This window comes from Cygnus atratus, chromosome 2 (genome assembly GCF_013377495.2).
Source record: "Cygnus atratus isolate AKBS03 ecotype Queensland, Australia chromosome 2, CAtr_DNAZoo_HiC_assembly, whole genome shotgun sequence".
Taxonomy (NCBI): domain Eukaryota; kingdom Metazoa; phylum Chordata; class Aves; order Anseriformes; family Anatidae; genus Cygnus; species Cygnus atratus.
Genome location: NC_066363.1, coordinates 138700823 through 138720794, shown reverse-complemented (window position 1 = coordinate 138720794; position 19972 = coordinate 138700823). Strand labels below are relative to the sequence as shown.

The following is a 19972-nucleotide window of genomic DNA, read 5'->3' as shown; positions in this document are numbered from 1 at the left end:
TCGAAAATGTTAAGATATTAGAGGAGAAAAAAAAGTATTAACCATATCGGTTTGTTTCTGTGAGCAGTGGTGTAATTAACGTGTGAAGGCTGAGCAGCCTGTTGCTGGAACAGGCCCGTGGTTCCTGCGATCATTCCTCAAGTATTTGTATATTCAACAGTGCCTCAGAAACTGAGTGTTGTGTACGGATGGGGCTGGTGTGAGCAGGCACATGAGGCAGCAGGATGAAGGCAGACACGGCGTTAGCCCCATCAGGCTGTTGGCTGCTGTGAGAAGGATGAAGTGCCCGAGCTGTGGTACTCAGTTCTTCTTACTGCCCTTGCTTTGAAAGGCAGCATCGGCTGAGAGAACAGGGACATGAAAATTAAAAATAAGTCCAGTTTTAATGTTCTTAGGAAAGTTGAATAACTTAAGCCCGTTCTTGACAGGAGCTCAGTGAAGAGCTCACTGAGGAGAAGACCCCCGGCACCGTCCCTCCTCCCTCCTGCCCCTCTCAGCCTCGTTTCAGGGTAGTCCCCGTCCCCCTGGCGGCACCCTCCGGCGGGGCAGAGCCCGGCCACCCCGTCACGGCCGCCATTTCCCGCTGCACCCCGGCGGCGGCCTCCGCCCGGCAGGGGCCGCCCGCGTCCCCTCCGCCGCCCCCGCTGCGTGCCGAGGAGCGGCCGGCGGCAGGTAGGTGGTGAGGCGGCTGCGGCGGGGCCTTGGGGGGGAGGGGGGCCGCGTCCGTCGGTCGGGCTGGCGGGGGACGAGCGGTGTCCGTCGGTCTGTCCGGGGCGGGATCCGCCGAGGTGGGCACCGGGCGGTGAGGAGGGGACCCTCGGTGGGAGGCGGGTGCCAAGGGAATGGAGGGGCTGGAGCACAGGGGCTGTGAGGGGCGGCTGAGGGAGCTGGGGTTGTGCAGTCTGGGGAAGAGGAGGCTCAGGGGAGACCTCATTGCTCTCTGCAGGTACCTGAAAGGAAGGTGTGGGGAGCTGGGGGTCGGCCTCTTCTCACAGATAACTAGTGATAGGACTAGAGGGAATGGCCTCAAGGTGCGCCAGGGGAGGTTCAGGTTGGAAATGAGGAGACATTTCTTCTCAGAAAGAGCAGTCAGGCACTGGGACGGGTTGCCCAGGGAGGTGGTGGAGTCACCGTCCCTGGGGGTGTTCAAGGAAAGGTTGGACGTGGTGCTTAGGGACACGGTTTAGTGGGTGACATTGGTGGTAGGGGGATGGTTGGGCCAGGTGATCTTTTCCAACCTTAAATGATCCTATGATAAATGAAATCAAAAGGTAACATATATCTGCCAGAAGTGTTTTTTGTTAGCTAGCCTCAGGTTGTCTTCGATGAATTATTGTTTTTAAGGGAAATTAAGTAGTTCTCTTTTTTTTTTTTTTCTAGACAGTAAAGTTTTTGATCAGCTGCTGCACAGGAAATTGTTATTGCCCTGAAAAGATAGGGATAACACCAGAATTAAAAAGTGGATGGGGAAGTAACTAGAGACAGATTGTGGTGAGTAACATTGAGAAGAAAACCATTGAGTCTGGGTATAAAAGGAGATTATAAAAGTAGTTATTTGAAGATCCATCTTGAGACCAGTCTTATTAAATACTTAATAAAGATGTTGATGTAACAATTAAAACTTACTGTTTAAATTTGGTAGTGATTAATGAGTTGGGAGGCACTGGCAATATAGAAGAGGGTAACAGTAGTACGTAGGAAAACTTGGATGATCCTAGGAACTACAGAATGAAAGAAGTCTAATACTAAAATAAAATGCAGTAATTTAAAGGACAAGGTTTTGCAGTTGCAAACTCATAAGCACACAATTTACAGAAAAATTATTATTTTAAAGCAACGCAAATCCAAAATATGTATTGGGTAGTTTCAAAATATGTGATTGCAGGAAAAAAAACGAATGCAGACCTGTGTTGAACTGGAAAAAGAAGTTACTATTATCTGTGAACAAAATGCTAGGAATGCTTCATACAACATTAAATGTTTTCATATGAACAGGTGAAGTGGAACAGGTGAAGATAAGCCTAGGACAGGTAGGAAAATGAAGAGTTTATAATGAAAGAAATATTTGGCCTCTTTATCTTTGCAGAACAGAGGCCTTTTTTGCTTTCTATTGAAACATCAAGGTAAACACGGTAAAGGGAATAGATTGAGCTTAAGAATGGTGTTGATACATGAATAATTTAATTAGATTTTAAGATGAATAACGTGAACATTTCTAGCCATTGGAGCACTGATGTTCAGGAGCATCCTTCCCAAAGATCAAGGAGGAGCAAGAACCCAACAAATATTTTAGCTGGAAAGTGACTGGTTTGTAAAAGTAATTGGTTTTGCTTGCTGTAGGAGGGGACTAAGCTTAGTATTCTCTGTAGACATTAGGTCTGTTTTTCATCTTTGTTTTGTTTGTAAAATAGTTTATTAACAAGAACTTGTTAAGTGTGGTTTTTAGAAGAAATATTTCTACTAATGTTTACACTCTGTCTAGTAGAATTGGTGACAGTCAGAAAGTGACACAGGCTAATTGCTCTCTTTTTGAGTTCTGAAGATGGTATTGGAGAGTAAGCTGAGATGAGTCAAAGCCTGAAGCATGGTATCTGCATCTACTTTCTTCCTTCCCGAGGAGCACTAGTTTGCCTCTGCAAGAGGGGACTCCAAAAATCAGTTTTGATCTGCACTTAGTAATAGATTTTCTCTCAGCAGGTTTTGGTATCCTACATTTAGAGTTGCCTCATCAGCAAGAGAGAGGGATTCCAAGTGATGCCTTAAGTTCCATATCCACCTGCTCCAGTGTCTAATCTGGTGCGGTTAATTGCTGAATACATGTGTCCCTGAAGTCCTCATCTGCAGCCAAGGAGCTGTGGTACCTAGTTATTCACAGAGTGAAATACTAGCGTCTGTTCCAAGGATTTGGGTATGTTGGAATTTTGAGGGCTGTTTTCTCTTTTCTTCCCATCAGCCTGTTGGTCATCTCCCCCGTGGTCTCACTTGTGCTCCGCTTCCAGATGTCAGTTAACGTGGACATAAAGCATTTCAGAGGGTGTTTGTCTATACACGTTTTGTGAAATACAGGATCCCTGATGCAGTCAGCTTTGTGTGGAGACCGTCCATAGCGTGCCATCAGTGTAGATGACCAGCTGACAAGCTTGCCGTGGGTGCACGTGCCTGTTACACCAAACTGCAGTTGTTGGTGCACCTATGTCAGATGTCACAAATACTGAATGCTCAGGTTTGCTTTACTGTTTAACAACGATACTAAGTATGTGGAATACTGAAAAGTTCAGGTTGGTTTTCATTTGCTTTACCATTTAAAGGTAATGTTTTCTAAGTAGGTGGGGAACAAGTTTTACTCTGATCTCATGCAGCACCTCATAGAAGCCATGTGTGTACTGTAGGGCTTAGTCATTTGAAATATTATCAACGGAGTAAAAGACAGAAATGCCACTTGGGAAAGTAGTGTAGCTGTATAATTAAAACCAGAATCTTAAGTGGAACAGAGCTGTAGAAACACCAGCTTTGCCACTCGACAAATTTCTCACATCTGGTTAACACAGCTACATCACTAGAATTTTATAAAGGAGTAAATCTTTTAATGTGCATTGATGGTATATTCCCCAGTGTGCTCAAGACCTTACAGCATCAGATCGGCGTAATGGGTGGGGATAGAGAAAGGGCAGCTGCAGGTTTCAGGAAAGACTTCTGGTTTATTGTTTTCCCAGGGATGGTCTAGAATGCTTGCCTTTCTTCTTCACCAGAGAAGTGCAGAGAGAGGTGTATACCTGTCCTTGCTGTGTCTTCATTTGTTAGGGGATGGTTTTGCCTGAGTGTGGACACGTTTTTAGAAGTTTGATCTGTTTATGGCTAGTCAGCTTCCGCCAAGGAGTACTCAGTAGCATTGTAGATGCAGGTGATAGGCTTTATATGTTACTGGGATTTTCAGGAAGCATTCAAAAAATTTTATCAGAAACTTTTAAGGATAGTAGTCACTTAGAGCACAAAAAGGGTCTCTTATATGCAGAAATAGTTGGGTTGAAAAATTAAAGAGAGGCAAAAATAAATCCCCAAACCAAGGAAGGGGGCAGAAGGGGGACACGTGAGCTTCAGTGTGCATAAAGGTAAGGTGATGTCTTGAGTAGAGTAATCTGAACTGTGTTTACATGGTGCTGAACTCATGACCGAAGTGGCAGCTGCCACTCAAGAAAAAGCTTCTTGGAGAAGCCTCTCCCCAAGAGGCTTCTCTGGTTGCCGCTGTTGAAAGCAGAGTGCTGGGTGGGCTGGATTTGGGTGGGCATTTTTATGAACTTAGGACCAGTCTTTTCAGTGGAAGAGTTTTAGTTCTACAGGATTACATTCTGGGTTCTGAACGGTTAGTATATACCCGAACAGCCTAGAAAAGGCAGTGAGCAACAAGGTGGTAGTGTTTGCTGATAACAGGAGCAGTAAAGATAAGGTCGACTGTGAAAAACTGTAGATGGACGCTGTAAAACCGACTAAGTAGACAATATCATAGCATAGGAAATTCAGTGCAGGTATGTAAAGCGATTCAAATAGGGTAAAAAGATTCCTGAGCCCTCTATGAATGAAATCGTGGGCTTTCAGTAATGAGCAATATTTTGTAGTTATGATAAATGGTTCCATAAAAATGTACCCATAGATAATGCAGTCAGAAAGGGAAATCAAATAGTAACTATTATTGGAAAACACGTAAAGAACAAAACCGAAAATCTTTTCATGTGATTGTGATAATCTGTGGTTCACCTCAAAACTGTGTGCAGTTCCCCCACCTCTGTCCCCCATCTCAGAAAGTACATAGTAAAAAATCATACTGTATTGATGGAGATCTAGAATAATTGGAACAAGTAAATATATCAGTTAACAATTTAGCTTTGATAAACTGGTTTCTTGGTTTACTGTGTGAACATGAAAATTTGGAGCAGAAATAACTGTATCCAGTAGCAGCAAGAGTTGCGTATCTGACAGCAACTTGGCTTGTCACCGGCATTAGTTGTTGATACAAAATTATAAGCTGTAATGAACAAGCAGCACAATATAGTACTTGAAAAGTAATGTCAAATAATCTGTTATATATAAATAACGTACAAAGTTAGGAGACTTCTGGTCTTTAAAATGACCCACCTCTGTTCACCATCCATTAAGATGGATTTGATGATGCATGCGTTACAACGGTCACGTCTGTCAAGGTCATATATTGCTAATATACACATTATAAGAAAAAAAATAAGAGAATACAGACTATATAATAATAAGTGGTTTAGTGGCAGCTTCTCGATTGTTAGTTTGCTTTGTTGCTGGAATAAAGCTGATTAAGCCGTGGCTTCTGGCAATTCCTGCTGGAGGAGGGAGGTTTCCCATTTTAGTGAACCTGTCAAACCTGCCATTATCAGAGTTACTGTTTGTCTGTGTAAGGACTAGACTTTTTTTTTTCCTTGTCATTAAACAGGCATAAATGCAGGAAAAAAACTTTATCTTCAGAACTCAAAGACATATCCTGAAGTCCTCATTTTACTAATACAGGATCAGTGCTTAAACAAAGATTGCTGTCTGTGTGACACAGGAACCACAGCTTTGGATTTCAGAATTCTTTTTTTATCAAGTTTTCAGGCCTTCCATCGTTTCTCTTCCATCTCTGTCTTCAGAAGCCACCTGGACGTGGTCCTGGGCAAGCAGCTCTGGGTGTTCCAGCCTGCGCAGGGGGGCTGACCAGATGGACTCCAGAGGTCCCTGCCAGCCTCAACTTTTCTGTGATTCTTTTGTTCCTTCTCAGGAAATTAGAAAACGCCATAAAATCTAGAAAAACTAGTCTGCGTGGGTCTAGGATTATCTTATCGTACCTTTTACTTCAGTTGAAGAGGAGTCTGCCAGTCCACATGGTGGCAGTATTCTCCTAGATAAAAATGGTGTACGTACATCTGCAGTTTGCAGCTAGCCCCTTGTTAACGGTGTCTTGTTGCTCGGTCAGAGCTGCCTTCTTTTCCAGAAGACTCTTTCAAGATCTGCAACAAATTTAAACTTCGGTCTGAGTGGAACAAATTCTCTCTAGTTTGCTTAAAAGAATTAAGAAAAGAAAAAATGCGATGAACTTAAGATATTCTTGATTGACATATGTTAGCACCCTACATGTTCCCAGCAAAACCAAAGAAGGGATTTGAATAACGGTTTTTGGAGAAGTTGGTAATTATGACCAATGTGAGGGATTCGGTAACTTCCTGTAAAAGCAGGTGTATCCACACTGACCACAACGATCAAGGAAATACTGAAGTTACTTTATTGATTCACCTGAGGTGGTTGTGGGGTATTAAAGTTATAGAACGTCTGTTTCTAACTACTGTGAGCTTCCTTTCTGCCTGAGTAGTTCTTTCACAGAAGATAAAAAATGAGCAAGGTTCAGAAATACTTAACTGTGCATTTGATAGAAGTGCACTGAAACATGTAATGCGATTGAATTGCCAGTGGAGTCCAGAAAGGAAAAGACATTTGTGAATCTGCTTGTCAATAAAGGTATTTGAAAAGAATGATCTCTTCCCCATCGCTCCCTTATTCCGTGTACATCGATACACAATGAATGTTCTGTGTTATCGAGGGAGACATTTTACAGCCCTGAATTGGCATTTGAGCTCCTGTTTATTCTTTAGCTTTTAGTGTTGACATAATGTACAATGATGAGCAAAGTTCTCGGGTTTTAATGCCATAATGTACTGATCTGTACAAAAGCAATAATTCTTTTATTTTTTTTCCATTGTTCTCTCGCATTACCACGTACCCTGGCTAGAAAGATAAAAAGGAGAGGTAGGTCTTAAGAGCCTGCTGTGATACCTTAAGTGTAGGAACTATTGAAAAAATAACTAAAGAAGGGAAAATGCTACAGAATACAGCTGCGTGTAAGGCAGGCATAACGCTGTACCGAACCTGCTCTCTGCTTTTTGCAGCAGATCCCTATTAGTGGAGAAATAAAACTCTAACCCACTTGGACTGAATAGCTGAAGATTTTTAGGAGAAGATACAGAGCTGTTGGTGGAGCTTGTTTAGGAAAGGCCACCGTTATCCACATCAAAAATGGTAATCAATCGGATGATTTTTTACTAAATACAATATTTATTCAGTTAAGTGACTTCTCTCTTAACTTGCGTATAAAAACAAGTGTGCAAGAAAGCTTACCAAGGATTTTCTCCCTCAGCCTACCCAGAAAAGAGAATAAGATTGTTGGGCTTACAGTTCATTAGGATACACAAGCTGTTCAGAGGATACTCGAGCAGGGTAGTGGGTTTTGTTGTTGTTAAATTACATCTTTTAAAAAATGTTACCGAGTATCCCCAAAGACAGTTAATGTTTGTGTAATTCTTAAGGTTGCTGTTCTGTTTGAGCGGAAACTTTGCCTTCAGAGAGTATGGGCTTACAGCTGAAGCAAAGCACTCAAGCTGGGCCCTTTCTCATTCATGCAAAAACGAGAGGAAGGTCCCAGCGAGCCACTGCCACTGGAGTACTCTAAAAATCTATTACAAAAAGAGGAAGCTGTCTGCCATCGGGGAGCTGGCAATGCAGGTTGCGTGCTGTGTTTAGCTGAGGCGGGGGGGGGGGGGGAGGTGGGTTTGGTCCCTGATTTTGTTTTAAGTTTCCATTTATTGTTAGTGGCAGTCCCTCTGGAGGTAACCTTACTGACGTTTGGGTTCTGGATGTGAACGTGTCTCTCAATATTGGGAAGTCTCGACTGTTGGGTGATCTGATGGCGTGCCATCGATCCGAAAACTGGATCAGTCAGTTTTGCTGAATGTTCTTGGAAATTCTGGCATTTTGCAGAGCTGGTAAATCATGGAGCAGTGACTGCGTGATGAGCTGCAGCTCATCAAGGCCATTAATATTTTTGTGGTGGAGAGACTCTGGTCCCGTTAGTGAATCTGTCTCATCAGCAATCTGGCTCCTTTTTCAGGAGCTCTCTGGTAACTGTTGAACTTAGTGAGAAGGCAGAGACAAAACCGTGCATTCACTGTAAAATAAAACCATCCACGGTTAGTGCAAATTTAGGGGCAGTTTAAGCAGTAACAAAACTTGCATCTAGCTCTAGGTTTGGAATTCTTCAAGATGACTCCTGGCTTTGGCTTCCACAGGTTTGAGCATGTTAGACAATGTGTGTATTACAGCTCTACATGGTAGACAGCTGACTTTTAATAGATAAAAGTGGATTATTATCACATAATCACTTAATACAAGCATTCCTTTTGAGAACAGGACAGTTTGATTTTCTCAGCCTGTACTGAACTGCACGTATCATTGAAGAAGAGGCTTACTGCAAAATGTCTAAAATTATTAACAAAATTATACTGTGCTCAATATCCATGTTGGGTAAATTAAGGGAAGATGTATTCTTATATTACGCTTTCGTAGCAGGAATTCGTCTTGCTTGGGAGAACATACTTGAATTTACTTTTTTCTCAAAGCTAATTTGCTGTCACAGTGACAAGTTATTAACAGTGAAACTTTTTTCTTTCTCTAAGAGCGCAATGTAAAAGATACGTGTTCAGAAGATAGCGCTGCGTTTTTAGGAGCAGTCCTTTATTGAACCAAATTAATTTAACTCCAGCAGTAGTAATTTGTAGGGCTATTCAGGACGCTCATTTTGCAATGCTTTAGTGTCTCGTTACCGAGTAATGTGAGGCCCTTTGTGACATTAGTGCTTAATGGGAGGTGTACCAGCTTCTGGGGCGATACAGACTTGTTTCTGCCTCACCTTCAGAAGCAATGAAAAGAGAATGGATGGGATGCCTTGGATTATTTTTTTCTAAATACACTTAATTGGATATTCATTGCAATAATAACGTTTTTATACGTATTGGGAATTTAAATGTAATCAGTTTGCTTATTCAGAAATTTCTAATTAGGTCGACTGTTGTAAATGTTTTTCTGAGTCTTGTTAGGAAATTTTGCAAAATCGGATTACATTTGAGGCAGGAATACGTTATTTGGGGACTGGCGTTTTAAAGATGGTTCATCTTCGTGTGCAGCTCATATCTGGCATATATTAGGTAGCCATGTGTAAAATAGAATCGTGTTTGTACAAAAACCTTTTTTAATCACAAAGCTAAATCAACCCAGATGGTACCGATTTCTTGTGAATGCGTTTTAGTCCGCAGTCTTCAAGCATTAAGAAGGAGGGATTTGTTGTTGTTGTTGTTTTATAATTCTTTCTTACAGTAAATTACTGAGGTTTTCCTTTAGGCTCCTGCACTTCGGTGATGAATTCTAGAACATTTCAGTGATGATAAATTCTGAATCGGAAATGTTTGCAGTTATACTTCATGATACCTGTTAGTCTTCGTGCTTCCTCTCCCGAGAAGACAACGTGGTGGAGGTTTGTTCTGCTGCTATTAGCTGATGTTTCGTCAGCGTTGTATGAGAAGTGACAGGAAATTCTGCCAGGCTTTACCAGGCCCACACATCTGGTACGAAAACATAAACATAAGTTTACATTTAACAGAGCATGCCATCAAGTTTCTCAAATAGCATGCTTTTTTTCCAGGATAATATTCTGCTGTTGATTTATGCTAGGCCTTTTTTTTTATTAAGCAGGATTAAGCACTCAAATACCACTTCATAAGCAAGCCGTGATCTTTTTATCAAGTACAAGGAAGGTTTTATGCTGTTACTGTGCTCGAGCGTTGGAGGTTTCTAAGTTATTTATGGTTTTGCTGCTTTAGGGAAGATTAAGTGCAGAATGTCAAGGTGTCAATCACATCATACAAAAGTGGGGCCTGATATTTTTCTCAGCAAGGAGTGGACTATCCGAGTTGAAGAAGCATTCTCATGTCATTTATGATTTGGGTAGAAAGTGGGTGAGAAAATTGAAACTGCTGTCAACTGGGAATCCTAGCTTTGCAACAGCCAAGGTTTTATAATATACTCGTTGAAAATACAGGTATGTTGTCCCATCTTTCTGTGTAGGATTGTAAGAAATCTGTGTGTCCGAAATAACACTAGGCTTGCATGAAATGTTTTGTGCCGTGTCAGTGAACTTTTGCTATTGGAGATGATCGTGGGAAAGGGTGCTTGGGCCAGTGATATACCATCACATGCTCAAAAACTTACAGCACAGGGGAATGGACTCTGTCTAAAATCATTCCTTATACAGATACCAGGACATGGAAGTTAATTCCCATCTCTTCTGTGTCCAAGATAGAAAAAAAAAAGTTGTGCATTCCTGCACAGGGAAGCTAAGCAGTGTTGATACATGTAGCAGAGTTTGTCCAGATAGGAAATACAAGCTATTAAAGTTTAAATATAAATTATTAACCCTGCCAGCCCCAAAACTGTTAATCAGACCAGTTGTATAAACGTGAAATGACTCCTGTAGGTGCTCTGATCTTGAATTTGATCTAAAACAAGGGGGAAGAGCTGTAAAATACAGACTTTATAAACTTTAAAAGAAAATAAAAGAGAGGTTTTAAATCGAATTCTTTGGCTACTGGCCATGTTTCCGTTCTCGTAGCTGAATGAGTGCGCTGGTGTGGAAGGAGACCTTATATAGATGAGAAAATGTAAATCTTCATATAGCGGCCTTAGAAGAGGCTCATATAGTTAGTCAGCACACTGCTGCACCCTTAACCCAAAATGCCAGCCTTGGTCAAGTGGGAGATCGTATTTCATGTGAAATTTCATTTTCAATTCAAAGGTTATCTAGTAAAATTGCTTTTCCTTCCTGTCTCTTGAACTGTGTGGTGGCTGTATGGAGATTTCTTCCAAGGATTTTCACTAGTTTATATTATTTTTTCCCCTCTCCTTAGAGGCAATGTGAAGCTTTGCTGTCCAGCCTCCTAGATGTTTTCATTTCTCTTACTGTTGCCTCGTGCACAATGTTACCATCCTCTTGCACAGTCATTCCTTTTTCTTTTCCTTATTGTTTTCAAGTCATCTTTTCTGTGTCCCATAAATCCACAGTGTCATCATACCCTCATTATTTGAATCATCCTTAAAATACTCTTCTGCAAAACGTAAGTCATGTTTCATAAAATGTCAATAAATCCATTCTGAAATGACATTCATCTTCCTGATACAGAAAAGGAATTAATCTTTTATGTAATATTAATCCAGAGAAACTGCATCTGTGCTTCTCCATGGTGGGGTTCCAGCTGAGCGCACGATAGCTCCGCTTGGCTTTGTCATTGTCCTCCTTGTACTCATTTTCAGTTTCCATTTTCTGGTGGACAGTTTCACATATTGTAGTCAGTTGTCCTTGGTCCCTGTTACCTACAAAACCTACTGACCAAACAAGAGTATCTATGGCTCTATAAAAATAATGCTCTGCAAAGAGTTGACAAATATTCTTGCAGAATAAAGGAATTAGTATTCATTTTGCCAAGCGTTTCCAGCAGCTGGTTGTACTGTGTATCAAAGCTCAGGTTCAGATGGTGGAAGTTCCACTGGAGGAGCTTTGTTTATAGCTAGTAACAATTGCAATTAGTGTCGCTATATCTGCTAATTGAATTGTTTGTAGTCTCCCAGTCTATGAAAGGTGGTTCGTCTGCCTTCTCTCAGTTCTGATCTACGGTGTTTTATATTTCAATATCGATTCTACTACTTGTGATCTCTTCCTAGGTGAAAGTTACTCACTTACCTGAGAAATCTTCCAAATGTGTGCTTTGTATTTATTTGCCTGGCTTCACCGACACTTTTCCCGCCTGTTCTTGCAGGTTTGTCATCTGCTCCAGAGAGAATCAGAACAATGTCCTACGTTTTCGTCAACGACTCTTCCCAGACAAACGTGCCACTGCTGCAGGCTTGCATTGATGGAGATTTTAACTATTCCAAACGCCTGCTGGAGAGTGGGTTTGACCCAAATATTCGTGACAGCCGGGGCCGAACTGGCCTGCACCTTGCTGCAGCCAGAGGAAATGTAGACATCTGTCAACTCTTGCACAAATTCGGTGCTGACCTACTAGCCACTGATTACCAAGGTAACACAGCCCTTCACCTGTGTGGGCATGTGGATACCATCCAGTTCCTAGTTTCTAACGGACTTAAAATTGATATTTGGTAAGTTGCTTTTCTCTTTTTTTTTTTTTTAACAGCATATATATTATATGTGTTCAGTTTCCAAAGCATTGTGTACAAAACTGCTGTTGCTGCGATACTATATGTAGTGCAATTCAATTTTTTAAGATATCTCTTAATAAAAACACAAAAAGGCAGGAAAACAATGAGAGGCCACTTCTGCTGGCCAAGTGCAGCAAGCAAAGCAAATAAAAATAGCAGCTGCTGGTGTGGGCTGCTGCGTCTAATTCTGACTCAGTGATGACATTGCTATCCTGGTTTGGCCAGACAGCCAGGTGTGGGTGGTTGGCACCAAAGAAGAAAATCACATTGACTGCTTGAAAAGAATTTTCTCCACCGCAGTTCTATTGTTTAAACTGTTGCACTGTATAAGACAAAGAAAATACAGTAGATGTGTACCAGTTCATTCCCATACCCCTTCGGTGACAATGCTTCCTTTCAGTGGTTTCCCCCTCCCTCAAAATGTGTGACTCAACCTTTCTTTCAAATATTGTTCTTTTAAATATTGTATTTTCTTTCCTTCTGGCTTCCAGCAGCTGTCAGATGCCTGTGCTCAGATGCAAGCTCTCAAGCTACAAAACAGCTAGCTGTTTCACTGCTCTAACTGAATTATTTTGTTTGTGGAACTTTCTGCATATTTACAGTGCATGCAAAAAAGTTTTTGAAACTTCAGAACTTTTGAGGTTTTTTTATCTGTTCCCTTCTCACTTGTCCCTCGTTAATGCTTTCAAGTCAGCAAAACTAGTCATTGGCAGACCAGATTCTTCATGGGCTGTGTTTTTTTTTTCTTGCTTCGAGCAACTCTGGTGAAAATCCGTAGTCTGAATGCAGCTCTGGTCCCAGTCAGTATTTAAAAGTAGCAGAGGGACCATCTGTATTTTATTTCATTTTTGCCTCGTGTCCTCATACCCACATGGAAAAAGGAGCTATGAAGAAACAGATTGCACAATTCCTTCTTGAAATCAAGCTTAATCTCCAACATTGCCATAAATCTACGCTTTTTGTTACAATACCCAGAGATTCCAATCAAATTAGAGTACTAGGAATTTTGATTTTATTTGGAGGAAAAGGAGTTGTGCTATTTCAAACCTAAATATACTGATATTCTTCTACAGTCAATTATGGTATAACTTTTATAGACGGGAATGACGGAAAATAGTTCTGGGTAGTAAATTTTACACTGTGTGTTATGTTGTCTTGTTACAAAATTCCTGTTTTAAGATTTTCTTTTCTTCTCGTGCCCATTTGTGGCATTACTTTAGCAATCACCAAGGTGCAACACCGCTTGTTCTTGCAAAACGAAGGGGTGTAAATAAAGATGTGATTAGGCTGCTGGAATCTTTAGAGGAGCAAGAGGTGAAGGGATTCAACAGAGGAGCTCACTCAAAGCTGGAAACGATGCAGACTGCTGAAAGTGAAAGGTATTTACAAAACAAAAAGCATTATTGGGGGAAATGATGTATGTGTATGATATATCTTTACTAATGTGCTTATTGCTCTTAGATTTTTATGATTCGGCTTGCTCGTTTGTTCCTCAGAGCAGGTAATACCAAATTTGACCTGGTATTATCAGACCAAATCGAAATTAGATCTTAGAAAGTGGAAAAATCTCTTTAGATAGGTCAAATGTAAGGGGAAGTAAAGGACTTTTTCTAATTGAAATTCTCATTTTATGGTGATTTTTTTTAAAAAATAACTCATTTTCTGTTACAGACACAAAAAATATATATATTCTACCATTTATCATGAACCCAAAGGGAAAATGGGATGAAGTGAGAAATGTTAACTGTTAAACTGTTAACAGTTTCAGGGAAAGTTTTTTTTTTAAGGGAAGTTACTAATGGATTAAGGGATTTAAGGGAAGGGATTTAAGGGAAGTTACTAATGGATTCCTAAAGGTCTGTTTGTGGAACTGGGCTAATTTAAAATTTTGACAAATGATACTGGCACAGAACGTAACATCTTAGTGATACTAAGAAGTGAGAGGAGGCTCCAGGGAGACCTCCGTGTGGCCTTTCAGTACTTAAAAGGGGGCTTTTTTAAAAGATGGAGAAAGACTTTTTACTCAAGTAGATAGTGATAGGACAAGGGGGAAGGGTTTTAAACTAAAAGAGGGGAGATTTAGATTAGATGTTAGGAGGAATTCCTCACTCAGCAGACGGTGAGGCCCTGGCACAGGCTGCCCAGAGAAGCTGTGGATGCCCCATCCCTGGAGGTGCTCAAGGCCAGGCTGGATGGGGCTTTGGGCAACCTGGTCTGGTGGGAGGTGTCCCTGCCCATGGCAGGGGGGTGGAACTGGGTGGGCTTTAAGGTCCCTTCCGACCCAAACCTTCCTGTGATTTGGATGAGACAGGGTGCCTTGCAAGTTTCAAAGGAGACTGATTCTCTCACAGAAACCCTTGAATTGCCGGTGAACATGACAGAACATGGGACTGAGATTAAACATGCAGCAGTACTTTCCAGTACTGCTTTTTTTTTCATATATTTGAAACAGGATAGCAACATTGCTTTGAATACTTGCTCTCGTACTGAATTTATTTAAATTTATGGTTTTTAATATTGTCTAGTAATGGTGATGAATTACAACTGCTGGGATTTTATATCAGAAAAGACAGGGAGTTCTGTCCTGTCAGTTTTGTTCCATTTGCGTCAAAACGTGCGTAGCCTTCACTGTAGGGGAAAATAAAGCTATCTGGACGGAGTTGTTATCTGAGTGGAGCAAACAGAAAAGATGAAACCAACAAAATTACGGAAGTCATGCAGAATACTCGCTGAGAGCAGAGTGGAAGTTCTTTCCCACTCATCAGGTCGCCCCACTCGTCAGAGAGACTGCTTTAAGCCCTGAAATACAAAATTTAATAATGTCAAAATGACGTTGGTGCAAAGTATTGGATGTTCTGCAGATTCTTCCTAACTTCCTAAATGTTACTGAAAGCCGTTTGTCACACGGAGTGCCACACAAATACGCATGGACCAAGGCTCAGCCACATTAAAATTACACTTTTTGATTCGATGGTGTCCCTTTAATGAACGTAGCTTCCTTTCTGTTATTTGACCTTCATAAATGTTACATTGTTTAGCTTGGCAAGGAAGTCAGCAATTCTCCTTGGGGAGAGGCACAGACATATAAACAGTGCACTACCCAGCTTGTTTGTGAACATGTTTAAAATGTCTGAAATATAATATATTTAGAATAACAAATAACAGATGCCTACAGCAGCAAAAGCAAGTGAGTTTGTGTGCTGTTTGCTCTGTAAATAAATAATGCCTTTGTAGCAGTTGCCTTTTCAGACCTCCACAGTTTCACTCCTCCCTCTTTGTATTTTTTTTTCCACGTTTTAGCTAAATTTTGTTAAGATGAATGACTTTTGTCCTCCCTCCCCAAGCTTTGCATTATATATGAACCCATGGAAAATAACAGTTACTCTTTCTGAAAACCATGAGCTTCACTTTTGAAGAACAGTGTCTGATTTAAGGTGTCTGCTTCTTATCTCATACGGTTGCTGCAGATCTGGAAGCAGAGCCCCAAGGTAGGTTCTCAAATGAAATTTCTTTTCTCTGCCAGGAGGCAGAGCTCTCCCCCTGTGGCCCAGCACAGGTGACCTGTCCCTCTGCACAACCCAGCGTGCCCGTGGCTGTGCCCACAGGTGCAGCCAAAGGTGAACTTCCACGTTATGTTGGGAACAGGAACATCCACCTGCACTGCGTGGCACAAACTCTTCTGTAGGATGCATTGCTGCGTTACCGTTTCTAAAGGAGATGTAATTCGTCATAAGGAAAAATGTCTTGAATACCATTGCCTTTAATTGGGTTGCTATATAAAATACCAAAGTGTTTTCTCTCTACTCTTTTCTATTTAATGAGCAAGCATGTGACCTTTTCACTTAAATCACATTTGCACCTTTATTTAACCTTTCTGTGGTTACGTATTAACTAGTTAGTACTTAATGAGTGAGTAGTGCTGTTTTCACCAGTGGCTGTCTTCTGTTGAAGCCTTTGTTTTGCTTGGGAAATCATAATGTGCAAGGAAGATGACTAAATCCTGCAGCTATGGACAAGCTAAAATAGCTTTACAGCAAAGTAAATATTTTAAAAGCAAAAAAGGCAAGCTGTTTAATAGGCAATTTCTGAAATTTTCTGCCCATGATGCTGCAATACTTCACTAAGCTATGGGAGTTCAGGCTAATTATTCATCTATGGCTGTACTTCCTAAGAAAAAAGACATAGCATGAAATTTTTCTGCAGTGTAAGCTTAGAAGAGAGATTCATAACTGAGACCTTTTTCTAACACTCATTTGTCAATTATTGTCACCAAAACCAACAGCATTTATGCAATTAGTTTTGTTTTGCAAAACTAATTTTGTTCTCCCTGTAATGTTTTCTTTTAATATTGCTGTAGGAGATAGCTAGGAATATGGTAACTGAAATCAGTTAAAAGGGGGGGAAAATGTTTTTCTTTTCTGCTTACCTTCTGCTTTGACATCAGCGGGTACGCAGGCAGTTTCACCATTTCCTTTGTGTGCTTGTCAGAGCATGGTCCTGTAAACACTTGTGTGTGCAGTCTCGCTCAAGCGAGAAGTAGTAGGGCTGTGCAGATGGCTAAAAATCTACATAACTGAAATCAAGTGATGAGAACATTTTCCTGTTCATACTGAGGTTTCTCATACACCAACAGAGAAATAGTTTCCTATTATAAACCCGTCGTGAAACCGGCAAAATGGAGAGGAGGATACAAGGAGCCAAGCGGTATTTGAGGCAACTTGCATTTTTTTCTAATGATGATTCATGGTCAATCTATCATTCTGATTTTTCTCACTTGAAAGTGAGAGTTTCAGTCCCTAATTTATAGTCTGATGATTTAAGGGGCCTGAAGGATTGAGAGTGGAATGTTAAGGCAGCAGAGCAGCTGCTGAGTGCCATGTGGCAAAAAAACTACAGCAACACTAGTTTAGCTCAACAATCAGAAAGTTTCTGATTTTTTATGTAACTGGATTGTTTTCTGTATTTTTAAGCTAGAGAAGAGGCCTCTAACAGAGAAATGCAGGAGAGTAATAAAGATCTCCACGTAGTTCAGAATCTAAATTATACCAGTCGTAGTTTCCATTTTGTTCAGCAGACTTTACTTTTAAATTGTAATTTGTTTTTATTAACGAGAGCTGTGCCCCTTGAGGTTTTGCCTTATGCCCCATTAAATTTCACAAAGCCGTGCTGAGCAGGTGTTATGCTGACTGACTTCTGAAGGCTCCTAGGTGGCAAGCCTGTGCGCTCAGAGCAGTCGTACAGATACAAGTACCTCTCTCCTAACACCAGTTAATAAAACATCCTTTCAATTAACTTCAGTTTAGAGATAGGAGTCTTTTCCTGATCTGCTTTGTCTTGATTTAGCCGAGGCAATGCTGTAAATCTGCAGGTGGGTTTAGTTTTTAATTTAGAGTGTTTCAGTTGCTCTGAGTAGGATTACTGTCATACTTAAAGGTGAATTCTTTTGCTCTGATGTATTTTTAACTTTAATCCTTTGTAGTGCAATGGAAAGCCATTCCCTCCTTAATCCAAACCTACAGCAAGGGGAAGGAGTTCTTTCCAGTTTCCGCACGACATGGCAAGAGTTTGTGGAAGACCTGGGCTTCTGGAGAGTGCTGCTCCTGATCATTGTCATTGCTCTGCTGTCTCTTGGAATAGCATACTACGTTAGTGGGGTGCTTCCTTTTGTAGAAAATCAGCCTGAACTGGTGCACTGAAGCAAATGAAAAGAAGCGCACTGCTCTTTTCCCTGTTGTCGTCTTATTTTGAACATCTTGGAATTTTTCTCTTGGTGCAGGCAGTGGCAGCTGTGCATACTGTTTTCCTTTTATACTTAGCATTAACCCCGTTGAAAGAGGAATTAATTCATTTCAAGTAAAACACTAAATTCTAAAGCATTCCTAACCTACCTCTGACTTATCTCAACTTGCAAGCAAGATGTAAAGGTAATCCTCTCTGTTGATAAAATACTATGATTAGAAAGGTCTTTCATAAGGCACATTAAATTCTTGAGCATGAAAAATGTAACCTAGCACAGAACCAAGTTTGATTTGTAATCCATATGAAGAGAGGTAAATCTCTTCTTGCATAATTTTGTGTGCTTCAGTTGAAAGAAAAATACTCTCTTAAAGGTCCCCTAGAAATTGGAATAAAATAACAATGCATTCTGATACATAGACAGTAATAAGCTCTATGTTCGTAGTTGTTTTAGTGCCTCCCCCTAGTTTCATATCTGCTCGTTTATAAAAAGAATGAGGAATAGTTCAAATCTTACTACATCTTTAATGTATAGATCACTCCTTTATTTATTAGGTTAGCCTAGTGTTTCTTCCCCAGATTAAATTGATGTTGTTAATATCTGTCTGGAGTAATTTTTGTAGAACAAAGCTGGTTGTAGTGCTTTGGAAGTAAAATTGTTTCAGCCTCTAGGGTGAAAATTTTGCCTTTTTGCTGGAATATTACTAAGCAAACCTTTATTTGTAAGGGTGGATAAAAAGTGATGTAGGTGTTCTGCTCTGTATATACCAATTCTGTAAGACCGTTGTCTTTGTGAAATATGTCATGAAGGATAACTCTTTTTCCTCCACAAGGACCACATTGAACCGTGCGATTCTATCATTTTCACATTTGTGGAAAGGGCTTGATTGACTAGAATTCCTTTCTAGAATTACTTTCTATTTCAATTGTTTTCAGACATCACTTACACATTTACAAAGTATTTTCTGAGTATGCAGAATAAAAATATTTAAAACGTTAATATTTAGGAATATTGTATGAAATGAGATCCTATCCCATTCTGTACTTAAGCTGTGAAATCCTTTATTTAACTTAGGGACATGTATCAGTTAAACACTCTTTTATGAAGGCTAGGATGGATGATAATACACAGTAGTTGTAGGTTTTTCAAAGAAAGCAGATTCTCTCCTTCCAGGCTGATCAGATATCTAACTCCCTTAGTTGCCATTGCTTTGAAAATCCTCCAAAATTTGAATTCTGCAAAACTAATGATTTTTTTTTTTTTTTTTTACCTAACAACTCCAAAGTTGTTGCTAAATAGTATCGAACATTTACAAAATTATAAATTGCAACAAGTTTTGCTAGAATTAATTACATCTCTCTGTTCTGCTACCATGTACATTTTTCTTTCTTGTGTATGGGTTTGACTGAAGAGGATTGTCGTCTTTGCGTTGGTGTGTGACAGGGGCTTCACTAACGTGGGCCCCATTCTAAATTGCATCTGAATAATTCTGCATCTCATTTCTTAAGCTAGACGTTAATGAAAAATACTTCCCTAGCAGCTGGAAAGCCTCTTAAAATAACAACAAAACAGAGCATACTCTTCTTCTGAATATTTCAATTACTGTACATATGCTTGTGAACAGAGAAATATAAACTCATGCCTAAAATACATTTACTTTTCTGGATAAGTACATTTCTGTTTATGATACTCTGTATCCTGAATAATTGCTGTCTTTCAATATGTATTGTCTGCATAATTTGTAATTGTATTCTCAGTATGGGTGAATGCCAGAAATAAATATATGTAGTAAATATGTTTGGGTTTATCATTACATTACATTGTAATCCTATTTTACTGAGGATTATATGATGGTTTGCATTGATAATAAGCATTTCAAAAGGAGGGAGGTTCTGCCCCAGAGAAATGGAAGCACACTATTGACCTAAATGAGGTTTTAGAGCACAGTTTCTTTAGATTTGCCTGCTTTATTTTCACTGTTGTTTTCGCACTGCTCTGTCTCTCTCTTATCTCAGATTTCAGGTATTGAACGTATCATCTAAAGGCCCCTTGAGATTTAAGACTACCTATGAGGGAGGGTGCAAAATAAAACCAAGAAAAGCAATCTTGATTGTAATGACTGCTACTCTCTGAAATACC

At 40.2% G+C, this 19972-nt stretch overlaps 1 protein-coding gene across 3 annotated transcripts; it reads left to right on the top strand.

The window, feature by feature from the left end:
* The first annotated feature begins 564 nt into the window (after positions 1–564).
* Positions 565–19628, top strand: ANKRD46 (ankyrin repeat domain 46). Of its 3 annotated transcripts, none has more exons than XM_035546392.2 (5): positions 576–672; positions 1381–1491; positions 11694–12036; positions 13317–13475; positions 17576–19628. In XM_035546392.2, exons 3-5 carry the CDS (start codon positions 11726–11728, stop codon positions 17790–17792), a joined length of 687 nt encoding a protein of 228 aa, XP_035402285.1. In that variant the 5' UTR covers positions 576–672; positions 1381–1491; positions 11694–11725; the 3' UTR covers positions 17793–19628. The 3 variants fall into 3 exon arrangements, with proteins under 3 accessions (XP_035402284.1, XP_035402285.1, XP_035402283.1); XM_035546390.2 differs by lacking the exon at positions 1381–1491 and adding an exon at positions 2954–3223 and having other exon boundaries at positions 650–672; XM_035546391.2 differs by lacking the exon at positions 1381–1491 and having other exon boundaries at positions 565–672.
* The last annotated feature ends 344 nt before the right edge of the window (positions 19629–19972 follow it).

Excerpts from the sequence above, each read along its gene's own strand:
- ANKRD46 (XM_035546390.2), top strand. The coding sequence starts at position 3,193 with ATGTCAGATGTCACAAATACTGAATGCTCAG. Across the intron at positions 3,224-11,693 it reads CACAAATACTGAATGCTCAG|GTTTGTCATCTGCTCCAGAG; the intron begins GTTTGCTTTACT and ends CTGTTCTTGCAG. Across the intron at positions 13,476-17,575 it reads CAGACTGCTGAAAGTGAAAG|TGCAATGGAAAGCCATTCCC; the intron begins GTATTTACAAAA and ends AATCCTTTGTAG.